The sequence below is a fragment of the Podarcis cretensis genome, assembly GCF_951804945.1.
Source record: "Podarcis cretensis genome assembly, chromosome: 6".
In the NCBI taxonomy this organism is placed as follows: domain Eukaryota; kingdom Metazoa; phylum Chordata; class Lepidosauria; order Squamata; family Lacertidae; genus Podarcis; species Podarcis cretensis.
In genome coordinates this window covers 27,499,508-27,518,152 of record NC_137175.1, presented here as the reverse complement: position 1 = coordinate 27,518,152, position 18,645 = coordinate 27,499,508, and the positions used below count along the sequence as shown (strand labels likewise).

At 40.9% G+C, this 18,645-nt stretch overlaps 1 protein-coding gene across 17 annotated transcripts in view; it reads right to left on the bottom strand.

The window, feature by feature from the left end:
• Nucleotides 1–18,645, bottom strand: part of PTPRT (protein tyrosine phosphatase receptor type T) — a 619,839-nt gene that overhangs the window by 42,778 nt on the left and 558,416 nt on the right. For 12 of the 17 annotated variants that reach the window (XM_079978848.1, XM_079978850.1, XM_079978858.1 and 9 more), the window contains 2 exons: nucleotides 18,574–18,609; nucleotides 7,544–7,731 (listed from right to left, as the gene is read on the bottom strand). In XM_079978848.1, coding sequence (XP_079834974.1) covers nucleotides 7,544–7,731; nucleotides 18,574–18,609 — 224 coding nt within the window. The remainder of the gene's footprint in view (nucleotides 1–7,543; nucleotides 7,732–18,573; nucleotides 18,610–18,645) is intronic. The other 5 variants (XM_079978862.1, XM_079978852.1, XM_079978853.1 and 2 more) reach the window with 1 other exon arrangement.

Here is an 18,645-nt window from a genome sequence, read left to right as displayed (position 1 = left end):
TCCATATACTGCATTGTAGCTGTATATAGTGATGCCTGCTAATGTGAGCACAATTCAAAGTGCTGATTAAATTCAGATCAAGGCTCCTTTAATTTAGAGAGCTACGACTTTTCTTCCATTTAATTTCAGCTGAAGAAATACATGAAATCAACCCACCAAGTCTATATCACAAGAGCACAAGATACATTCTTAGCATTCTTCCTTTTCTGACTTCCGCCTTAATCAGTGATTTATTTATCTATTTTTTTAAAAAACCACTCTGTACAAAAAGAAATCCATTATGAATTTTTTTAATACTGTACACATTTTGATGCATTTTGGCTTTTTTTTTCTTTTTTCGAGCCAAGAACTGTACTGAAAATCTGGTGAAGTGCAAAATCCAAATGATAATTATGTTTTGACCCATGTGGTCAGGAGGTGAAAATTAGGTTGCTTTCATTAAAATGCAACCATATGAACTCCCCTTCATGTTGAGAATGGTAGGCTGATAATAAGTCTAATCAAGATGAAATGCCCATGATACTCTTGAGTAACACTGAAGCATCTTCTCCCGTTTCACAGAACTGATACCATATTTTGGCCTTTTCCTGCGATGAAGATAGTAAAGGGGAGCTCCCACACACCACTCATAAACCCAGTTTTGTTTGGCATGCTTTAAAGATGACGCTTTTTATGGTTTCTGAAACCTTATTCTGTGTTCAAGAATTATGCCCAAATAATAATTATCTTTATAACATACCCATTCGTAGGAAAGCACATTTTCTGCTGCTCAATAACAGATAATTTGCTTAAAAAACCAAAACAGAAATTGCACTTGTTTGTTTCTTGTAGTGCTAGCCATTGCATTTGGGCTGGCTGATGGTGGTGAAATGTGCTAAAAATGATATTATAATCATGCCAAACCACAGTTCACAAATGGTTCCCTCTGGAAATAATGTCAGGATATGCTATGGATCCTGTTTGTGTCAGAGGAGGATAATAAAAGCAGTTCTGGCTCAAATCTCCACATGTATGAAGTAATGTGTCAGCAAACGGGAAGATCTTTGATCACACACCTATTTCCTTGTACCAAGAAAGTGCCGCTTAATAGTGGTAAATTTTTAGAGTGGAGGGGGGCAGCACAAAAAACATAAATTAGGGATCCCATTTGTATCATCAAAGATAGAGAAGAAATGACGCGTTATTTGTACATTAGAGTCTAGTTACAAATGATTGCTCAGAGAATGGTGGCAGTCATTTGGGATCTCATCATGCGCTATTGATGTGAAAAAAGATGAGGAAGGAACAAAATCCTTCTAAGCATTATACATAGGATGGTAAAAGTGACTTTTCCAAAGAAATGCCCAATTCAGCTATTATCAGCTATTAATTGCTTTGATCAATAGGCGTCTTATCAAAATAGCAGGTTTTTGCTTTAAAATACAAAGATCCAGTGTGTGTATAGAAAACATATGCCCCTTCTGTTCACTAAAAATATAATCAAATCTCTAATATACATATGTAGAAAACTTTCTGCTATAGTATGATTTACACCAGGGGTTCTTAAACTGCAGTCAATGGACTATCAGTGGTCCACAAGGTGGTCTGTCATATGCCTGCAAAAATACAATTAAAAATCCTCCTGGAGTTAGCACAACTGCTACAACAGGCAGAAAAACAACAACCATTAAGTGGTTCACGAAGACCTGCAATAATTTGGAAGTGGCCCATGGGAAAAGAAGACTGAGAACCACTGATTTGTATATAAACAGCTCAGGATAAAATCAAATGCCATTTGAGATTTCAACAACTATAGTAATGATGGATTAAACTTCTCGGTCTATATCTATATTCTTTTCTTCAAATTTTCTTCACACTGTATGGCTGTCATTTTAAAGCACTTAACACAATGACATAACTGGTAAACTTGTCTTGGAAAATTCAGACTACTGATATAGATGGAACAATAACCTGTTACAATGAGAAAAATAGCAAAGTGCAGTGGAATAAATAATGTATCCAAAACAGATAAAATCAGGAATTTTTTAGACATCACTGCCAGCACTGACTAAGTATGGCTAATCTGCACTTCTTTCATAACTGTTGTCAACTTAACAATAGAATTGTAGCAACAATTAACCAGTTCTAAGAGCAATAGTGGTACCACCAATGATCTCACTAGCATTCTAAATTCATCAGAAAAATGTAGGCATTCTATGGGACCTTCAGGCACCAATCTCATTATCACTGGTCCCATTCCCCACCCCAAATCTCTCCCTGTAGGTAGAAAACAAAGAGAGCAGCTAGATGGCTGGCTTGAACCTTCCCCCCTTCTATGCTAGTATTCTTCTGGCAAGGAGAACATTCAAAAGTGGAACATGGGAGAACATTCAAAAGTGGTTCTAGCTCCAGTTTTAATTGGCACTGACCCTTCTTCCAGGTCTTGACTTTACCCCAGTATTTTGCTGCATGCATGGAACCAGATTCAGAAATATTATTGGAATTGTGCTGAGGATTGCAGCTATGGTGTCCTATAAGTTGGCATCTTTTGCTGGATCGGCTTTGGGGGCCCCCCAAGAGAGATCTTTTTTAGCTTATATGTAAATCTGGCACTGTCTCGAAGAAATAAATTAAAATGTCCAGAAATAGCCACCTGAGAGGAACAGAGAAGAAAGCTCAAGCGGACGCATTGCCCTGAGGGAATGGAATAGGAGAAGAAGCACTACCAGCTTCTTCTAGAAAACAAGCCAGGTTTCTTTCATTGCAGCTATTTTTAAAAAGACATTGATGTTTATTGTTACAACAATCTTATATAAGCTGCTTTGTGAGGTTTGCCTTAAAAGCGGTATGTAAATATCCTTAAACAAATACAAATAAAATGTAGAAAGCACAAAAGTGGGTCTTCTTCAGTTTAGCCTTGAGCAAGACTCCCAGGATATCTACCAAACTACTTCTCAAATCTGGGGGAAGGGATATGGTTTAAAATCAATTGTGTGTGTGTGCTTGCATGAAAGACTTTTCAAGAGAAAGAGTGAGGTGGAAAAAGGGAAAGACTATGTATAGTTGAGACAAGAAATGAAGAGGGGGGGGAGTCTAATGGAGTTAGTGATTGATGAAGGCAACTCACAGAGCGTTTTCATAATAGAAAAATTATTTGGTACCATGTCACTAAATAGACCGTAATTTATGAAACTTGTTTACAGGGTAAAGGACAAAAAATATATCTTAAAAGGCCAAGTATATTTGTATGTGAGACAGAAACCAAGCTAGAATACATCACATTTTGAAATACAGCTCCTGGACATCAAAGATAAGGTCATTAATCTTCTGTCTTTCATGAATCTGGGATGGCATCATGCCATCTAAACTAAAATAAAAATTAAAAATTCCTACTGATTATTTATGTAGCACTTTGAAAGTGCAGAACTTTGCAATAAATATTAAATTATGGAAGCAACCTTCTAGTCACATTCCCCACCCCCATATTATACCAAATTAGGTAGACTAGTTCAGTAATTGTAAAATTATGAAAACCATACTTCAGCTCTTGTTTGTTGTTCAAAGAGAAGCTGCAATGCAAGCTTGGCTAAAGTATGGTAATTTGAAATTATGAGCCACATAGTCAGCCATACAAGGACATATTCTACAGGACAAATAAAACATCAGGTGTGCAAAATTAGAGTCAGCACCTTCAGTGAGGGAAATAATTAAGTTATATGACTGGGCACATTATGGAAGTATATCCCAAAATGTGCAGTCACCTTATGGGAGAAAGTTCACTCTCCATTACCCACTGAACTGAAGCTGAAAAACATGACAGCACAGAAGCAGTCCTTATATTAGTAGTTTATATTCCACCCAAAAACATTTACACATTCCTCTGGACGAAACAGATGAGCATATGATTGCTCACTATCTCCTTCATCACTACAGACTTCTTCAGACCCAGAATCCAGCTTCATCCCCAATGTGAAACACAAAGCACATAATTCTTTTAGGGCTTGATCTATTTGTGCTCCCACGAAACAGGATAGAGGTAAATGCTTTGTGACAGATTGACAAGATGCATGGATTTAAACAGGGGGTTTTTTTCAACAGGAACTCGCCGGAACTCAGTTCCCCTCTTCCCCATCAGCTGCTTCCACCAGGCTGCAATATTTTCACTCCCTCTACCCCATCCCACAAAATGGAACTGCCCAGTTTTAATTCAATTGTACAGACTCTGAACATGCACTTGCTCACTGACTAGTGGCAGTTGTTTTCCCTTAAGAACAAATGGAGGTTAACAGTAATTCTTCTAGACATCTAAAGATAGTACAGTTTAATTTAAGGTCTGAACCACATCAGTTTGACCCCTGGAAGTACCTTAAAATCATGTCCACAAGCTTTGAAATAGGATATAGATTTCAATGACATACCAACCCTTCAGATAAATGATATTGTATGGTATTATTGCAGTAGCCACTGATTTACCTGCCCCTTCAGCATTGAGACATTTTTTCAAACATTTGTCCTTTCATAATTCAATTACCACACATGCAATTCACTTGTCACACAAAGGAACCAGGAGTTGCAAGAGAAAATTCCTCTTTGCATCCTTCATCAAGCCGAGCACTCTTTGTTCATCTGATTTACCTGAAAGTCTGCACTGACAATAAGACTGGCATGGGATGGAATGAGCATCTATTTTATTTTGTTTGTAAATCTTGGTCCCCAGCTTGATGGAAACTAGAAATGGCCACCAAATATCGCTGTGGAGAGCCGTTTCACCACAATGTTCTATACGGAGATTGATAGGTAAAGGTAAAGGTACCCCTGCCCGTACGGGCCAGTCTTGACAGACTCTGGGGTTGTGCGCCCATCTCACTTAAGAGGCCAGGGGCCAGCGCTGTCCGGAGACACTTCCGGGTCACGTGGCCAGCGTGACATCGCTGCTCTGGCGAGCCAGAGCCGCACACGGAAATGCCGTTTACCTTCCCGCTGGTAAGCGGTCCCTATTTATCTACTTGCACCCGGAGGTGCTTTCGAACTGTTAGGTTGGCAGGCGCTGGGACCGAGCAGCGGGAGCGCACCCCGCCGCAGGGATTCGAACCGCCGACCTTTCGATCGGCAAGCCCTAGGCACTGAGGCTTTAACCCACAGCGCCACCTGCGTCCCTACGGAGATTGATAGGAGAGACTAAACCCCACCCCCTTCTGTGCAACTTTCTGGGGGCCACATGCCAATAGCGAGGGCCAGGAACAACAGTGCATAGAGTAAGGAATGTAAATTTTAGCTTTCTACAGTAGGCTAGTTTCTGCATACACTCATACCCATCTCTATCCCAGCAAGCACGAGGTTTCTCAGAGTCTAAGGACACAGTCTAGTTAGGCAAAAACACTCAAGGAAGGTGTGAAGGAGGGCTGGTGCCAGGTCTGGGAAATGGGAGTCTGATGTGGGGAGTATCTCAAGAACCACATAGAGAGAGTTATTGGGCTGCATTTGGTTCCTAGGCCTGTGGTTCCCCAACCTGGCAGTAAAGGTTGTACATGCTATATGATAGATGACCACAGTGTGTCAAGGTAGATAGCTAAAAATATGTTTGGTTATCTCATATTTAAGCTAACCCCCGGGGCACCTCAACACCTATTCAGCTACAGTTTTCTCTCCAATGCCTGTGGAGTCGAGTCACAGGAAAGTTTGTTCTTACTTATTTCTCTCCTTTCCACAATTACTATTCCAATACAGTCCCAGGCCACTTCCCTGCCTCTAATACCATTTCTGTAAATTAATCAGTGGTTTTTCCATGGGGCTCGAAAGTTGGATTTGCCCAAACTTAGAACTAAATTCAAACATCCCACATTGCATTTGATCATGGCGAAATTCTGCAAAGCCTTGGGCGATACACAACTAAGGAACAAAGGCAGCCAAGAGAAAATATTTCCAGCCATCTCCCAGGCCGGCATTTGATCACAGCTGCTATACCACATCTATCAGATGTTGATTATGGGGATTCAATACTTCTGCCAAAGACAATAACAGTTTAATTGCTGCAACAAGGCTCCAGCAGCACACACCGACCCAGGCAGAAGCTGCCTCTCAGTCTCTTGTATGGCAACAGTCTGAAAACGCATCCATTGATGAAGGGTAGAGAGACATATATATATAGATAGCCAGGGGCAGCTTCAAGTCCGAGAAAGCCCTCTGGCAGCAGCGGTAATGGGCAGCCACTTTAATTTCCCAGAATGCTCAGGGGCTGCAATTTTAATTTCTCACAATGTCCTCAAATGCTCCATTAGGAAAGTAATAGGGAATTAAATTGATCATGTCTCACCACCAGGTAAGCATGCGAGTCCAGGGCTGGTGTCAGCACCAGCGGAGCCTGATGGGGCTGCCGGTGGACAGGTGCCAGGTGCTGATGCCAGACCTGAGATAGCCAGGAGTGTCTTGTTTAAATGGAAGGCCATAGGCAGAGACACTCCAGTTGCTCACCATGCCATCAGCAAATCCCCTCCCTAAATTGCAAACTTGTATTTCATCACTTCATACGTGAAAGGAGCTGGGGATTAAGGCAGGGCAGCCAATGTGGTCTCCTCCATACGTTTTGGAATATAATTTTCATCAGCTGATCTCTCTGGCACCCAAAAAATATTTCCCCAGTGCAATGTAGCTCTGTGTTTTTCAAATGTGATATGGTTGGTGTGGCACCCGAAATCTGGAAATACTGCTCCATTTCCCAGCCTACCTACCTTTACAATCTCTGACACACTCCTGGGGGCAGTGGGACAGAAATGACTAGACTTTCCGGAATCGTTAGTTCGCAAAACAGTCTCTAAACAAACCTTCATAGAGCCAGAAGCCTCTGGGTGGCTGTACCAGCTAGCAGTTCTTCTGACAGCTGGTTGTCACCTGTAGAAAGCCTCTTACCAACACTGTCAGGTCTGTCATCCATCTGCTTACCCTCCAGCAGCACCTGGTCCTGTCGGCAGAAAGTGATGATGAAGGGAGCTGTGTGCTCATCTCTGCCAGAGAGAGCTGTCAGTAGGACTAGATACTACAGCCACCTGGAGGCTTCTCATCATATGGACGCTGGTCCAGAGGCTGCTGTGTGAACAAACTCTTAGCAGTTCAACTAACAACAAATTCAAAACAGTGAGTCTTTGGTTTGCACCTATACTACACCAGATTACGGTTTGGTGGAGTTTATACAAGAGATAAGGTGACTAGGGCCATGATCCCTAACCCAGTATGCTCTGCTGTGTGAGAGTTTCAATGAAAAAAGAAAGCTTTGCCATGTCTTTTTCCATAAGTGGGGCTACCGGGAAGCCTTTATGGCAAATGTCAAGCCCTTTCCCCACATCATGGACTGGGGCAGAAACATCTAGGATGACGGCCACTGCATATAACATAACGAGGACTCAAGACAAGGAGGCAGGAGCAAATAGGGGGAAGGCATTCTGGTTAGCATATAAAATAAGCCACTTAAGCTATCAAGACGCTTCTCAAGAGCACTTGTTCTGATATGACAATAGCCTTAATTTTCATTCTTTAGCTCGGCATTCAAGTGAGTGAATGTTGCTCTCACCTCATACTCCTCTTTAAAGCCATAGCCCTGTCCCCGTTTCATCTGAGTGATGTGCTGCAACAAGTCGGCCACTCGGATTGCTGGCTGGAACTGTCCCCTGGGGTAGGACATTTCCACTGGGTCGCAGCTTCGATAGGGATGGGTCTGGATTGTCAGTGTCGGCTGAGTCATCTCCCCATGGCTACTGTCTGTTTTAAAAAATAGGGAGGCAAAACAAACTTTCACCCAGCTGTTATTTATTTGTTGTCTTCCGCCCCAAGGTTAATTCCCCTCCCTCCCATGGCTGAAATGAAACTGTACCTGCCCAGAGCCATCCCACCCCCCAAAGCTAATGCACACACATGCTGGATTTTGTGTGACAGGGAATGAAGAAAACACAGAAGCAGCAAATTACCCAACGGTGACAACAACAGGAGGAGGAAATATGGTTATTTGCTGCACATTACCTCAGAAACTGGAATTTCTTTCATGCTACCTAATCACATTCGATAAGGTCCCCATCTCTTGTCCTGCTTGTTGCTTTTGCAGCTTAAGGGCAGAAAGACTATACAGAAAGGGCATATCCTGCCTCTGGTCAGTTCTCCTACCTTTATCCCTTGCCAAGCAGGACTCCAATGCCACTTTTCAGTAGTAGACAGGAAGGAGAGAGCGAAGAACAGACAGGTTCAGTATCATGGCAGGAAAACCTGAAATGCTGTTATGCAATGGTTCCATGCCTTGGACATGTGAAAGCAACAGGTTCTGCTTCAGGATAAGAGATGGGAACCCTATCAGGAGAGCTAGAAGGCAGGGGCTGTATGTGTGCAAATTCTCTTTGTTGCTCATCTGTACTGATGGAAACATGTGGCCCTCCAGCTGAACTCCAGTCCCCTTCAGCCTTTGCCAGTTTGGCCAACGGACAAGGATTATTGTCTTCATAGTCCAGCAACCTCCAGAGGATCAGAATTTCCCCACCCTAAATTAAACACTCCTTTAAACGCTGGTTCAGGGATACTTTATGCTGTACTAGTTCTAAAACTTTGCATGTACTGGAACATATTCTGCACTTTTCCTCCAAAAGCAGAATCAACTTAGGTGATGTGCCTGCCATAATTCCTTATATAGCTTCACAGACCATGGAACATAGTTTGATATTTTGCATTTTGAATGGGGACTGGGCAGGGGATAGGAAATGACGGAGAAGTTAACTAGAATTCTATATTGTAAATCCCAAATTTTGTGACTGGGATGTTTGTACGTGTGAGTGTACAGTAGTATTTTGTATTCCTTTGTATTTCTATTAAGTCCTGCAATGGGGAAAGAAGGGTGGGGTCACTGGGAAGTTAAGGAAGATGAAGTACAACATAATGATGGGGGCAGGGCTTTTGGGTCACACGTGATGTGGAGGAGACACCTATGTTTCTTCATGATTTTTTGATTTCAGTTTACTGCAACTGCCAGGGAGGTAGGAAGCAGACTTAAAATTTGACTGAAGCAGCACGGCAGAGAAAGGGATTGCTTAACACTTTCCCTACAGGTTCTCCTCCCGATATTGATAAAGGAAAATAGATTGATTTTTATTATATTTTTTTGTCTCCAAAGTCCTGGCAACTCCTGACGAAGAAATCTGTATCTATAGAATACAGCACTGAGTATTAATGCAAAGTTCAAAATTTCATCAATGTAATCATATTAATTAGACATGAAACATAAATATTCGCTAGCTTGCAGAAAGCCATTTTTTGTGTTAGGAGGAAGCCAGACAGCAAAGCTAAGCATTTATTTATACAATAACCCGCCTAATGCCGTTACTAATGATAATGTGAGGACTCTGAACAGAGGGTATTTTCAAGGCTTATTAGTTCTCCGGGCTGGATTTACTTTCCCAATGCATCTTTACTGTTCCCCATTAACCCTTTGCAATAGAGAATGGGGCCATTTTCTTTAAAAATGGTGAACTACTTGCAATAGGCTGCATAATCTGCTTAATTTGCTACCATTAGGTTGAATCCAAACCCAGTTGCACAACTGAATTCTCCAAGGACCCTAATCTTCTATCAGCTACAGTTTAAAAACATTACAAGTTTCCATTCCAAGAAGGAGTCACAACCAAAGAAACAAAACAAAAAGTAATGAGCTGGCCTATAAAAGCACACTGAGGCCTTTGGATTTGTCATAAAGTTAAACTCAAAGCTACTCAGCTCAGCATATTCAGGTGTAATCATTATTTTCTATATTCCGAATGAATTCTATTCTGGGCTTTATATTTTGTTGTTTTTGATAGCCTCCTTTTCCAGTTCTATAGTTGGAAATATAACAGCTGAAGTATATGGCAGTGGGGGTTTATGGTACAGAAAGAAGGGGCGGAATTCAATATTGCTTTACGTGGCATGTTCATTTGTCACAAGCATATCAGCTTCCCAGATGGAACAACCCCTCTTCTCCTTTCCCCATGCACTGTTCTGGAGGGGTCTTCCTGATCCCTCACCCCACCCCATAGTCAATGTCAGTGGGGTGGAGAGCGTGCAGAGAGCAGAAAGGGTCTTCCACTGATGAGGTTTGTTAGGTTGTATCCTACCCAACAGGAGATAAAAGCTTGGAACTAGACTTTGGTGTCTCTTGCAAGTTTATTTCTTGAATGGAATTCCACTCAGGAGATATTCCAGCTGGTAAAAAACAGGAAGGTGAGTTTTGTCAAATCTGCCTGGTATTAAAATATTCTGCATGTGCGAGAAAAATGATGCTCGCAATATGTCTAATCATGGTCTAAGACTGAATGCCACCAAGACTAATGATACATTCTAGCTGGACATTTTAGAAGTGCTGATTACAATACCTGTATGAACAATTCAATATCTAACTGAAGAAGAAGTTATTATTTCTAATTTAAGATAATCATTAAGAAGAACAGCCTTTGCAGATAAAAAATTATGGTCTATCACTTTAGATCTCAGAAGCTGCAGTAATTTGGTGTAGGACTTTTCTTGTGGCTGCCCCTCTTCTTTTTGAAAAACCACTGCAGACATTTTGGTTCCAAAAAGCCTTCCCAGATGGATCTGTCTTGGGCGTCTATTTGGTTTTTTTTTAATAAAATAAAATAAAATAAAATCAATCTGCTGTTATTTTGGATATTGTTTTAAACTGTTCTTTTTGAGGCTGTTTTTACTGCAGTTTTCACATTCCCCTGAGATGCACACGTATGTGGAAGGAATCAGGTTCTACAGTGGCAGCCGATCCCAATGTAGATCCTTATTCCCCCCACTCTGTTTCTGATGTAGATCTTCACTCACCCCTTCTTCCCTGGCAGGGATGAGAGGCACCATTTTATGGTTTGCTTCAGGTGTCAACATGCCTTGAGCTGGCCCTGCTCAGCCATCCCCACCCCACCCTCTCCCATACGAGTCCTTCAGCACCTTTTATGGTACACGAGAACAGCACTGAGTCACATAAATGCAAGAACATTGTTCCTCTTATACAATACAGTACTGTACTTGTGTATCTGTTATTACACCAAATCCAATCAGCTTTTTTAGTTGCACAGCAGACCATAGGGTTGATCTATAAAAGCAACATGCTGTCTACTTCTTAACTATATGTATTCAATACAGGAGAAGTGTGCTGACAGACAGTGTATCTGCAGCAGGGACCAGAGGAAGAGGAGGAACGCAGAGAGAAGAAACACCATGGTGCACCTGTTAACAGTGAAATGGAACACCTTCATCTGCCTCACCTGCAATAAAACATGTCTTGCCCATATTGGTCTCTACAGTCACAGCAAGCACTAGTAACTTTCCAATGGTTAGATCTTGCTCCCAACGGCAAACACTCCCATTGTCTCCCAGAACAGACAGACGCAAACAACAAGGTGCTGTAATATGAGCAATAATGCAAAACAGGAGTAGCTAACCCTTTTTTGGCCTGAGGCCCCTTTTTCAACCTTGGCCAACCCCAAAGGGGCCCATACCAGTTATGGGAAAGGCAAAAAATGGGTGTGACCACCATAAATACACAGGCAGGCAGCCACACCTCCACAGCTGATCCAACAAATCAGATATCACCCCCTTTCTGCTCAACAAATCAGTTGGATGAGCAGCGAGGGGACAATTTACATCCCACCCTAGTGTTGTCTTATATACTCAACTGATTAGTGCACTCAGTAGGTGAGGGCCTCCTGCAAATACCATCTTATCAGGAGGCCCATTTTGCACTATATGGAAATTGGGCCTTTGATCTGTTAGCACCTCTCCTCCTGCTAAATATTGGAAAGGTGCCATCCCTGTTGTCTTTTTGGTGCCTACTGAAGACCTTCCTCTTCCAGAAAGTCTTCTCTGTAGAGATCTTTCCCAGTCTGCATCTATATTGGAATTGATTGATATGTTTGTGTGTTTGATGCCCTGGTTCCTTTGCAGGGAAGGAAGGATGGGAAATTATTACTACTATTATTATTATTATTATTATTATTATTATTATTATTATTATTATTGTTATTATTGTTATTATTATTATATTATATTTATTCTCTCCCATTTCCACTACTGCTGCCAAAATCAGAGGAGCCTTAGGGGGCCATGAAAATTTGCTTGGTGGGCCAGATCAGGATTCTCAAAAGGGGGATTAGCTATTCCTGATGTAAAACACACTAACATATATCTTGATCTTCTCATCATAGCTAATCATTTACTGTTTCAAACTGTTTCATTTACTGTTTTTAATATTGCTTCACACATCACAATAAAATGGAGGGGGAAACCTGCAGAGTTAGCAGGGAATAAAATAATTCAAATATTTCTTTCTTCTATCCGTACTACTAATCTGGTAAAATGAGAATAGGATGGGAGAGTGGGGGGAGAGGAAGCCTGTCAACGATAAGGCCAAGCTCTGCTGGAAACATCTCAAGCACTACAACAATGGAGTGTGCCCCGAATACAAAAAACAAAGTTTTGTTTCAAAACTCTTCCTTTAATATCCACAGACTCTCTGATTTTGACACGATAAGGCTATCATATCCATTTATATTTTTATTTGGTTAGCCTTGGCAAGTGTGTAACATGATAAGACATCCTTTGCACAAAATAAATTATTTTTGGGCTGGTGTCTGCAGTGGATTTAATTACACACACATCCAATCTCACTTTCCTGGAGTAAAGGGTTGTCATTTATTTGACATCTCCTAAGGATGGCTCCAGAATGGCTAATATCACTCTCTGCATTACTCCAGTGGTAATGGAAACACTTGCAAAATTGGCTTACAGGTTTTATTTGTTTTCAACAAATGACTTGTTTCAAGGAGATATGCTAATAAAACATAAACATGGCCCAAAGTAAAAAACTATCATACACAACTAAGCATGTGCTTTAAAAAAAATGTGTGCCAGACACTTCAGGGTTCATACAAAAAGCCCAGTGGATCAACCATTAGCTTCTGACACTGAGGCTGCTGGTCAGAGAAAGAAATTACATGCCATTCCAGCACCATATAACTAACATGCTTAACTCTAATTAATGCACGAAGGGGTTAAGACCATAGAGTAAGCTGTCCTGCCAGGCTTAGCCAGGTCACACACCCCCTCACCTTGGGAGGAAGGGCTACCAAACTCCCACTTTCCATGCTTCCATCCTGTGAACCCTACCAGTAAGGAGGTCTAAGATGGATGCTCCAAGCTTAAGCAAACAATTTTTGTATGTCTATACAAGTAATTTAGAAACTCTCAACATGTTGCAACCTTAGTAATACTGCCTGTCTTTTATTGCTGCTTTATGGAAAAACACATGAATCTGATCTTTGAAGCGTTTGTAAGCAAACCATTTTTAACTCACAAAACATGATCACTTTCTGTGCTAAGAAAAGAGGGAACTTTGGAAGTACCATAGGAGGCACTGGTAGGCACACTGGTTCCCACAAGCACCATGCTGGCAATCATTTTAATAGTGTGAACACAGGAATGGGTACATTTATACCCTGTGGGGATCTGGTGCCAATGGTAAAATCTTGAGCCATCAACTTAAGTAGAAAATCATTGGATCCTACTCCTAGGAGAAAAGTAAGAATTATTTAGCTGGACTGACATTTCTCAGAAAACTCCCAAACCCCACCCCCCTAGAAAAAGAAGGCAACATTGCAGAATATTATCTGATTGGTCTCGACCTTCATGTGTATGCGTGTGGCAGCTGCTATTTTCTCCTTACACTGCCCCATAATGTCATTTGCATTGGGGTTGATGCTAAATGGAGGCCAGTCTGTCAACACAGATGCTGCTGCTGACACTGACAATGGCAACATAGAAGAAAAGAAGCTATACTATTGCCACTTCAAATGGTAAGTCCCAACTATGAGAAACTGTAGGATAACTTATCTCCACACACACACACACACACACACACACACACACACAGAATTTCAGTCAAATGGTACCCTCAGTTTCCCTGCTCACAAGGGGGTGGAGAATTTCAGGATGTCTAAGTAATGTCTTAAGACATTATTTTGGATGGCTATTTTAAAATGAAAGCAGTTCATACTAAAATATTATTTATATTTCACCATTTAAAATATGTCTTTTCCGCATGAATATGTCTATCCCTAAAAAAACAAAAACAGATTGTCTATTCAATGTCAAATCTTGTCTTGAACGTTTGAATGGAAGAGAGTCCATAGTTTACTTCAGAAACTTGTTCCACTGATGAACTCTTCTTATAGTGAGATCCCCCCCCCCCTATAGTATAGCATATGTAATTAACTCCCTGCCTTCTGTCATATCTGTATTGGCTATGGTAATCAACTGGTCCACCTCTCTCATTTCTGGCATTGTATGAATATCTGAAAACTATAAATAGGCCACCCTTTTATTATAAATAAATAAATACCAATTTTGCCCTACTCCCCCCCCCCTTTGCAGGACTTCCCTTGTATCATACCCATCATTATCTACTAAATTCCTCAAAATGAGTCAAAATTGTATAGTGGAATATTGTTAAAGTGGTTCATCAATCACTTTGCCTTGACATCTCAGTGGATCTTTTTCATTGCAGATGAAGTTAGGATGCTGTCCCTGCATAAACTCTGGAATAGACTGCAGCATGGCAGCTAATGTATCATGGATTGAGTTGTCAGTTTTTAAACTTCCACTTTTTAAAATAAAACCCCCCACTATAAAATAATCTAATCTTCAGATCAATTTAATGATGCTGAAACTCAGTTATAACACACCATCATCAACTTTGCCTTTTCAGCTGTTTAGATGCATATAGCAGCACTTGCTATGAGACTACAAAATGCAGCTGTTTTTCACCTGTTTGTTCATTATTTGTTCACCTATGTATTTGTTCATGTGTATTGTGAATTTATGAGTAGAACTTCAAGTGAAGTTCTCTGAAGGTGGTGTCACAGAAGAGTACCTTGGGAACACATAAATGTTCACATCCCAAGAAGAGAAGAGCTTTACAAGGCACATTCTGCCCACCTGCATCTTGGATTAAAATCAAGCCAGAGAAGTTCTGACTGCCCTGCCAACCTCATCTGCCAATTCCCCACTCTGAAAAGCACCATTCTACTTTCTATTTAATTATCTGGCCAGCAGCATTGAGGGAGGATGAGGCAAGGTAAAGGTAAAAAGGTAAAGGACCCCTGGACGGTTAAGTCCAGTCAAAGGTGACTATGGGATGTGGCACTCACCACTTTTCAGACCAAGCAAGTTGGCGTTTGTCCACAGACAGTTTTACGGGTCATGTGGCCAGCATGACTAAACTGATACTGGAACACGGAGGACTGTGACGAGTGACAGAATGCATGGAAACGCTGTTTACCTTCCTGCTGCAGTGGTACCCATTTATCTACTCATGCTGTCACAACTCTCATCACCACTGGCTGGTTAAGTAATAAGACAGGGGAAAAATATGTTATGGGAAATAGGAGCCTGAGAGTGATTGTGTTTTGGGAACCCCAAAGGTTGGTGTGGAAGGAGGTCATTTTCCAAGACTTACTTTGGCTCAGGAAATTATCCTAGATCTATTTCAGGGGTGGACAACTCCCAAGAGACTGCAATCTACTCACAGAATAAAAACTGGCAGTGATCTACCCCCCTTTTGGGGGTTCAGGTCAACATTGTTGAGCTTTTTTTTTAGGAAGGAAAGCCCTTTAATCATTTAGGTTGAGTCAAATGTAAACAAGAAAGAGCTCACCCATCTTTATCAATTGCTTTGCATATTCTCTCTAGAATGGAACCAAAACCATTCTCGCTTTGACTGCTTGTCAAAAACAAAGCAGTTATTTTTTAAAAAAATATATATGTGAAATGTGCTTATATCACATGAAAATTGCAAATTCAATTTGTACAAGATGAGTATAATTTAAATGCATTTTTTTCATGTGTTGTTTCAAAATATTCTGGGACCTGAATGGGCCTATGGCAAAGTGTTGGTGAAACTAAAATGGGACAGAATTACACTGCTCAGTCCACCTCCAGTTATACCAATAATTCCCAAAAGTTTACAATATATTAAATAACTATGCAACATACAAAATTATGGACAGATTGTCAAGAAACAGGAACATGACTTTGGAGTGTGGTAAAGCAACATCACAGACATCTATAGTGGAGTTAATATACAATACTATGGTGTGCTGTCTATAATGCACAATGTTTTCTAAAAGAAATAACATTTGCTGGCTTAGAGATTTCAGTTTCATGATCTTGGAATTTTATAAATAACGTCAACTTTAAGCAAAGAAACTTAAGTCCTGGGTCCTACATAAATGGAGACGGGCCTGGGACCCGGGGGAGGCAGGTACATATTTATGAATGAATGAGTAGCATGTGGCTCACAAACAACAGTGGTGCCCTGCTGAGGCCACAGAAAGTGTCACTCGTGGGAACCAAATGACAGCACTAATGGCCTTCAGTGGTTGGACTGGGAAGCAGAGCTGAGAGGGAACTTGTCATTGTTAGTCGGCTCCTGGTCCTTAAACAGATTTTTGTTCCTGCAGCTTTGGCATAATGATGGAATACTTCCCATTTTCACCGTCCAAAGAGCTGTGCTAAGAGGTTGCTACAGATGGAGGTGAGCCATCAGGTAAGCCATCAAGAGGGATAGGAATTAATTTTTGCTCAAAATATCTATTGCCTGGCTCAGACAATATTTATTTTTTCTTGTGGATACTAATAAACCTTTGACCACTCAAAACCCACTTTGAAACTACACATTGGTATCTGGGGCCCCCAAACACCACACCCTACAGAGGGCTAGGAGCAGAACTCAACTATTTTCACACACATGATAAGTACAACTTTCCTCAAGAGGTGTTCCAAACTACTGTTCTTTTTCAAGGAGGATACAGAATTTAGTAGATCTATTCTGCACAGGATATTCCAGTCTGAAATCATCAAACAAACAAAAAAATAAAAAATGGGAGAAGTCCTTAAAAAAAAAAAAAGGAATGTTGTGATGTTTTGTTTGTTCATGTTTGGCTCAGATCAGGTTGGCCCAGCTTCCAGTTGTGGCTGATTTCACAAGAAAATGTGGTTTATGAGCAAGCATGTTCTTATCCTCTTGGAAAACCATGTGTGGCTGGAAAAAACCATTGTGGGTTGGATCCAGACTTGCTCCTCCAAGTCTCCTTCCATTTGAGGGAGAGAATCAGGATTATAGAAACAAAAGAAGAACCTACTGGATCAGGCCAATGGCCCATGTAGTCCAGCATCCTGTTCTCACAGTGGCCAGCCAGATATCTGTGTGAAACCCTCAAACAGTTCCTGAGCACAAGAGCAATCGCTTCCAAATGTGGAGGTAGAGCACAGCCATCATAACTGGTGATTGACTGAATGGAGGCTCGCCTCTGGGGCACGTGGGACAGTGATTTTCACTGATTTCCTCTTCTTTCTATAGCCCATAGAAACAAATCTCCAGATCATGTTTTCAATGGCCACGGGGAGGGCCACTGAGGGAAAGGAGGAGTCAGTGAAAATTGCATCCACCTCCAATTCCTCTGGGATGAGGATAAGTCCTTTGAATTAAAGTGTATATCCAAGTCCTTTATATTCCAGAGGAGTTGCTCAAGTATCCTACGGTTCCAGCATGCAGACAATGCATGCACACACAAATCTTTGGGTCTGTGAGGCTCCTACCCTTGTGGTCCATCCTTCCTTCATTACTTCCCTATCCCTTGCATTATTTTTAATGCACAAATGGTTGCACCTTGCTTGTGTTATGTTTCTGCCTACAGCAATACTCAGCCTCTGGAACCACTCAATGTGCTGCTCTCTGATACACCATAGAGGAAATTACTATTTATTTATTTTTTTTAAAAAAAATCAATGCTCTGTTTATACAAATCAGGGGTACTGGGTTTTATCTTCAGACATGCAACATCTGTGCATCAGCTTTGCAGGCGCGACCTATTTTATTTGCTCTACTAGGTGTGCAAAAATTACAAACATATTTTTAAGCCTTTTATCCCTAAGCATACAAATATCTAATCTTAAAAAATGAAAAACAGAATGACAAGAGTTGAGAGTAAAGGAATAATCCAATCTTTTTTATTGAAAGGGGAATCAATAAAAAAGAAATGAATTCCATTATGTGATTTAAATGTTCTTCATTCGGGGGCTTAGCAGAGAGCCACATTTTCATGATTTTTTCTTTTTCTTTTTCTTTCTATATTGGTAGAAGTCAGAACAAATGTTCCTAACAATTTCTTCCAAATCAAAGTCCCACAAATTCATCTTTGGGGTTAATTCTAATCCTTTAACTTTCAAACAGTATCCCCACAATGCTGTTTTGGAGAGTGTGTATGTGTGTTTAATTATCGTTTGAGACTGCATCATAGCCTTTGAAGGAATGAGACTGATAAGGTGGCAGAGTTTTGACACTGAGCATATGGTAAAATCAGTTACACATTTTGGTGATGATGAGGAGATGTTTACCATCCAAAATGGGGGCTGCCTCAAACAAACAACAGTTTTGGAATATGTCTGCCAATATTCCATCGAGCCATTTTCAGATAGAATGGATGTGTTTTCTCATCAACAGGCTATTGTGCACCATAACAGTCTTCTTACCTAACAGTGTGGTCGATGGAACAGTGTCTGATGATACTTTGAGATGAAATTCCATTTGCGCACAGAACACGG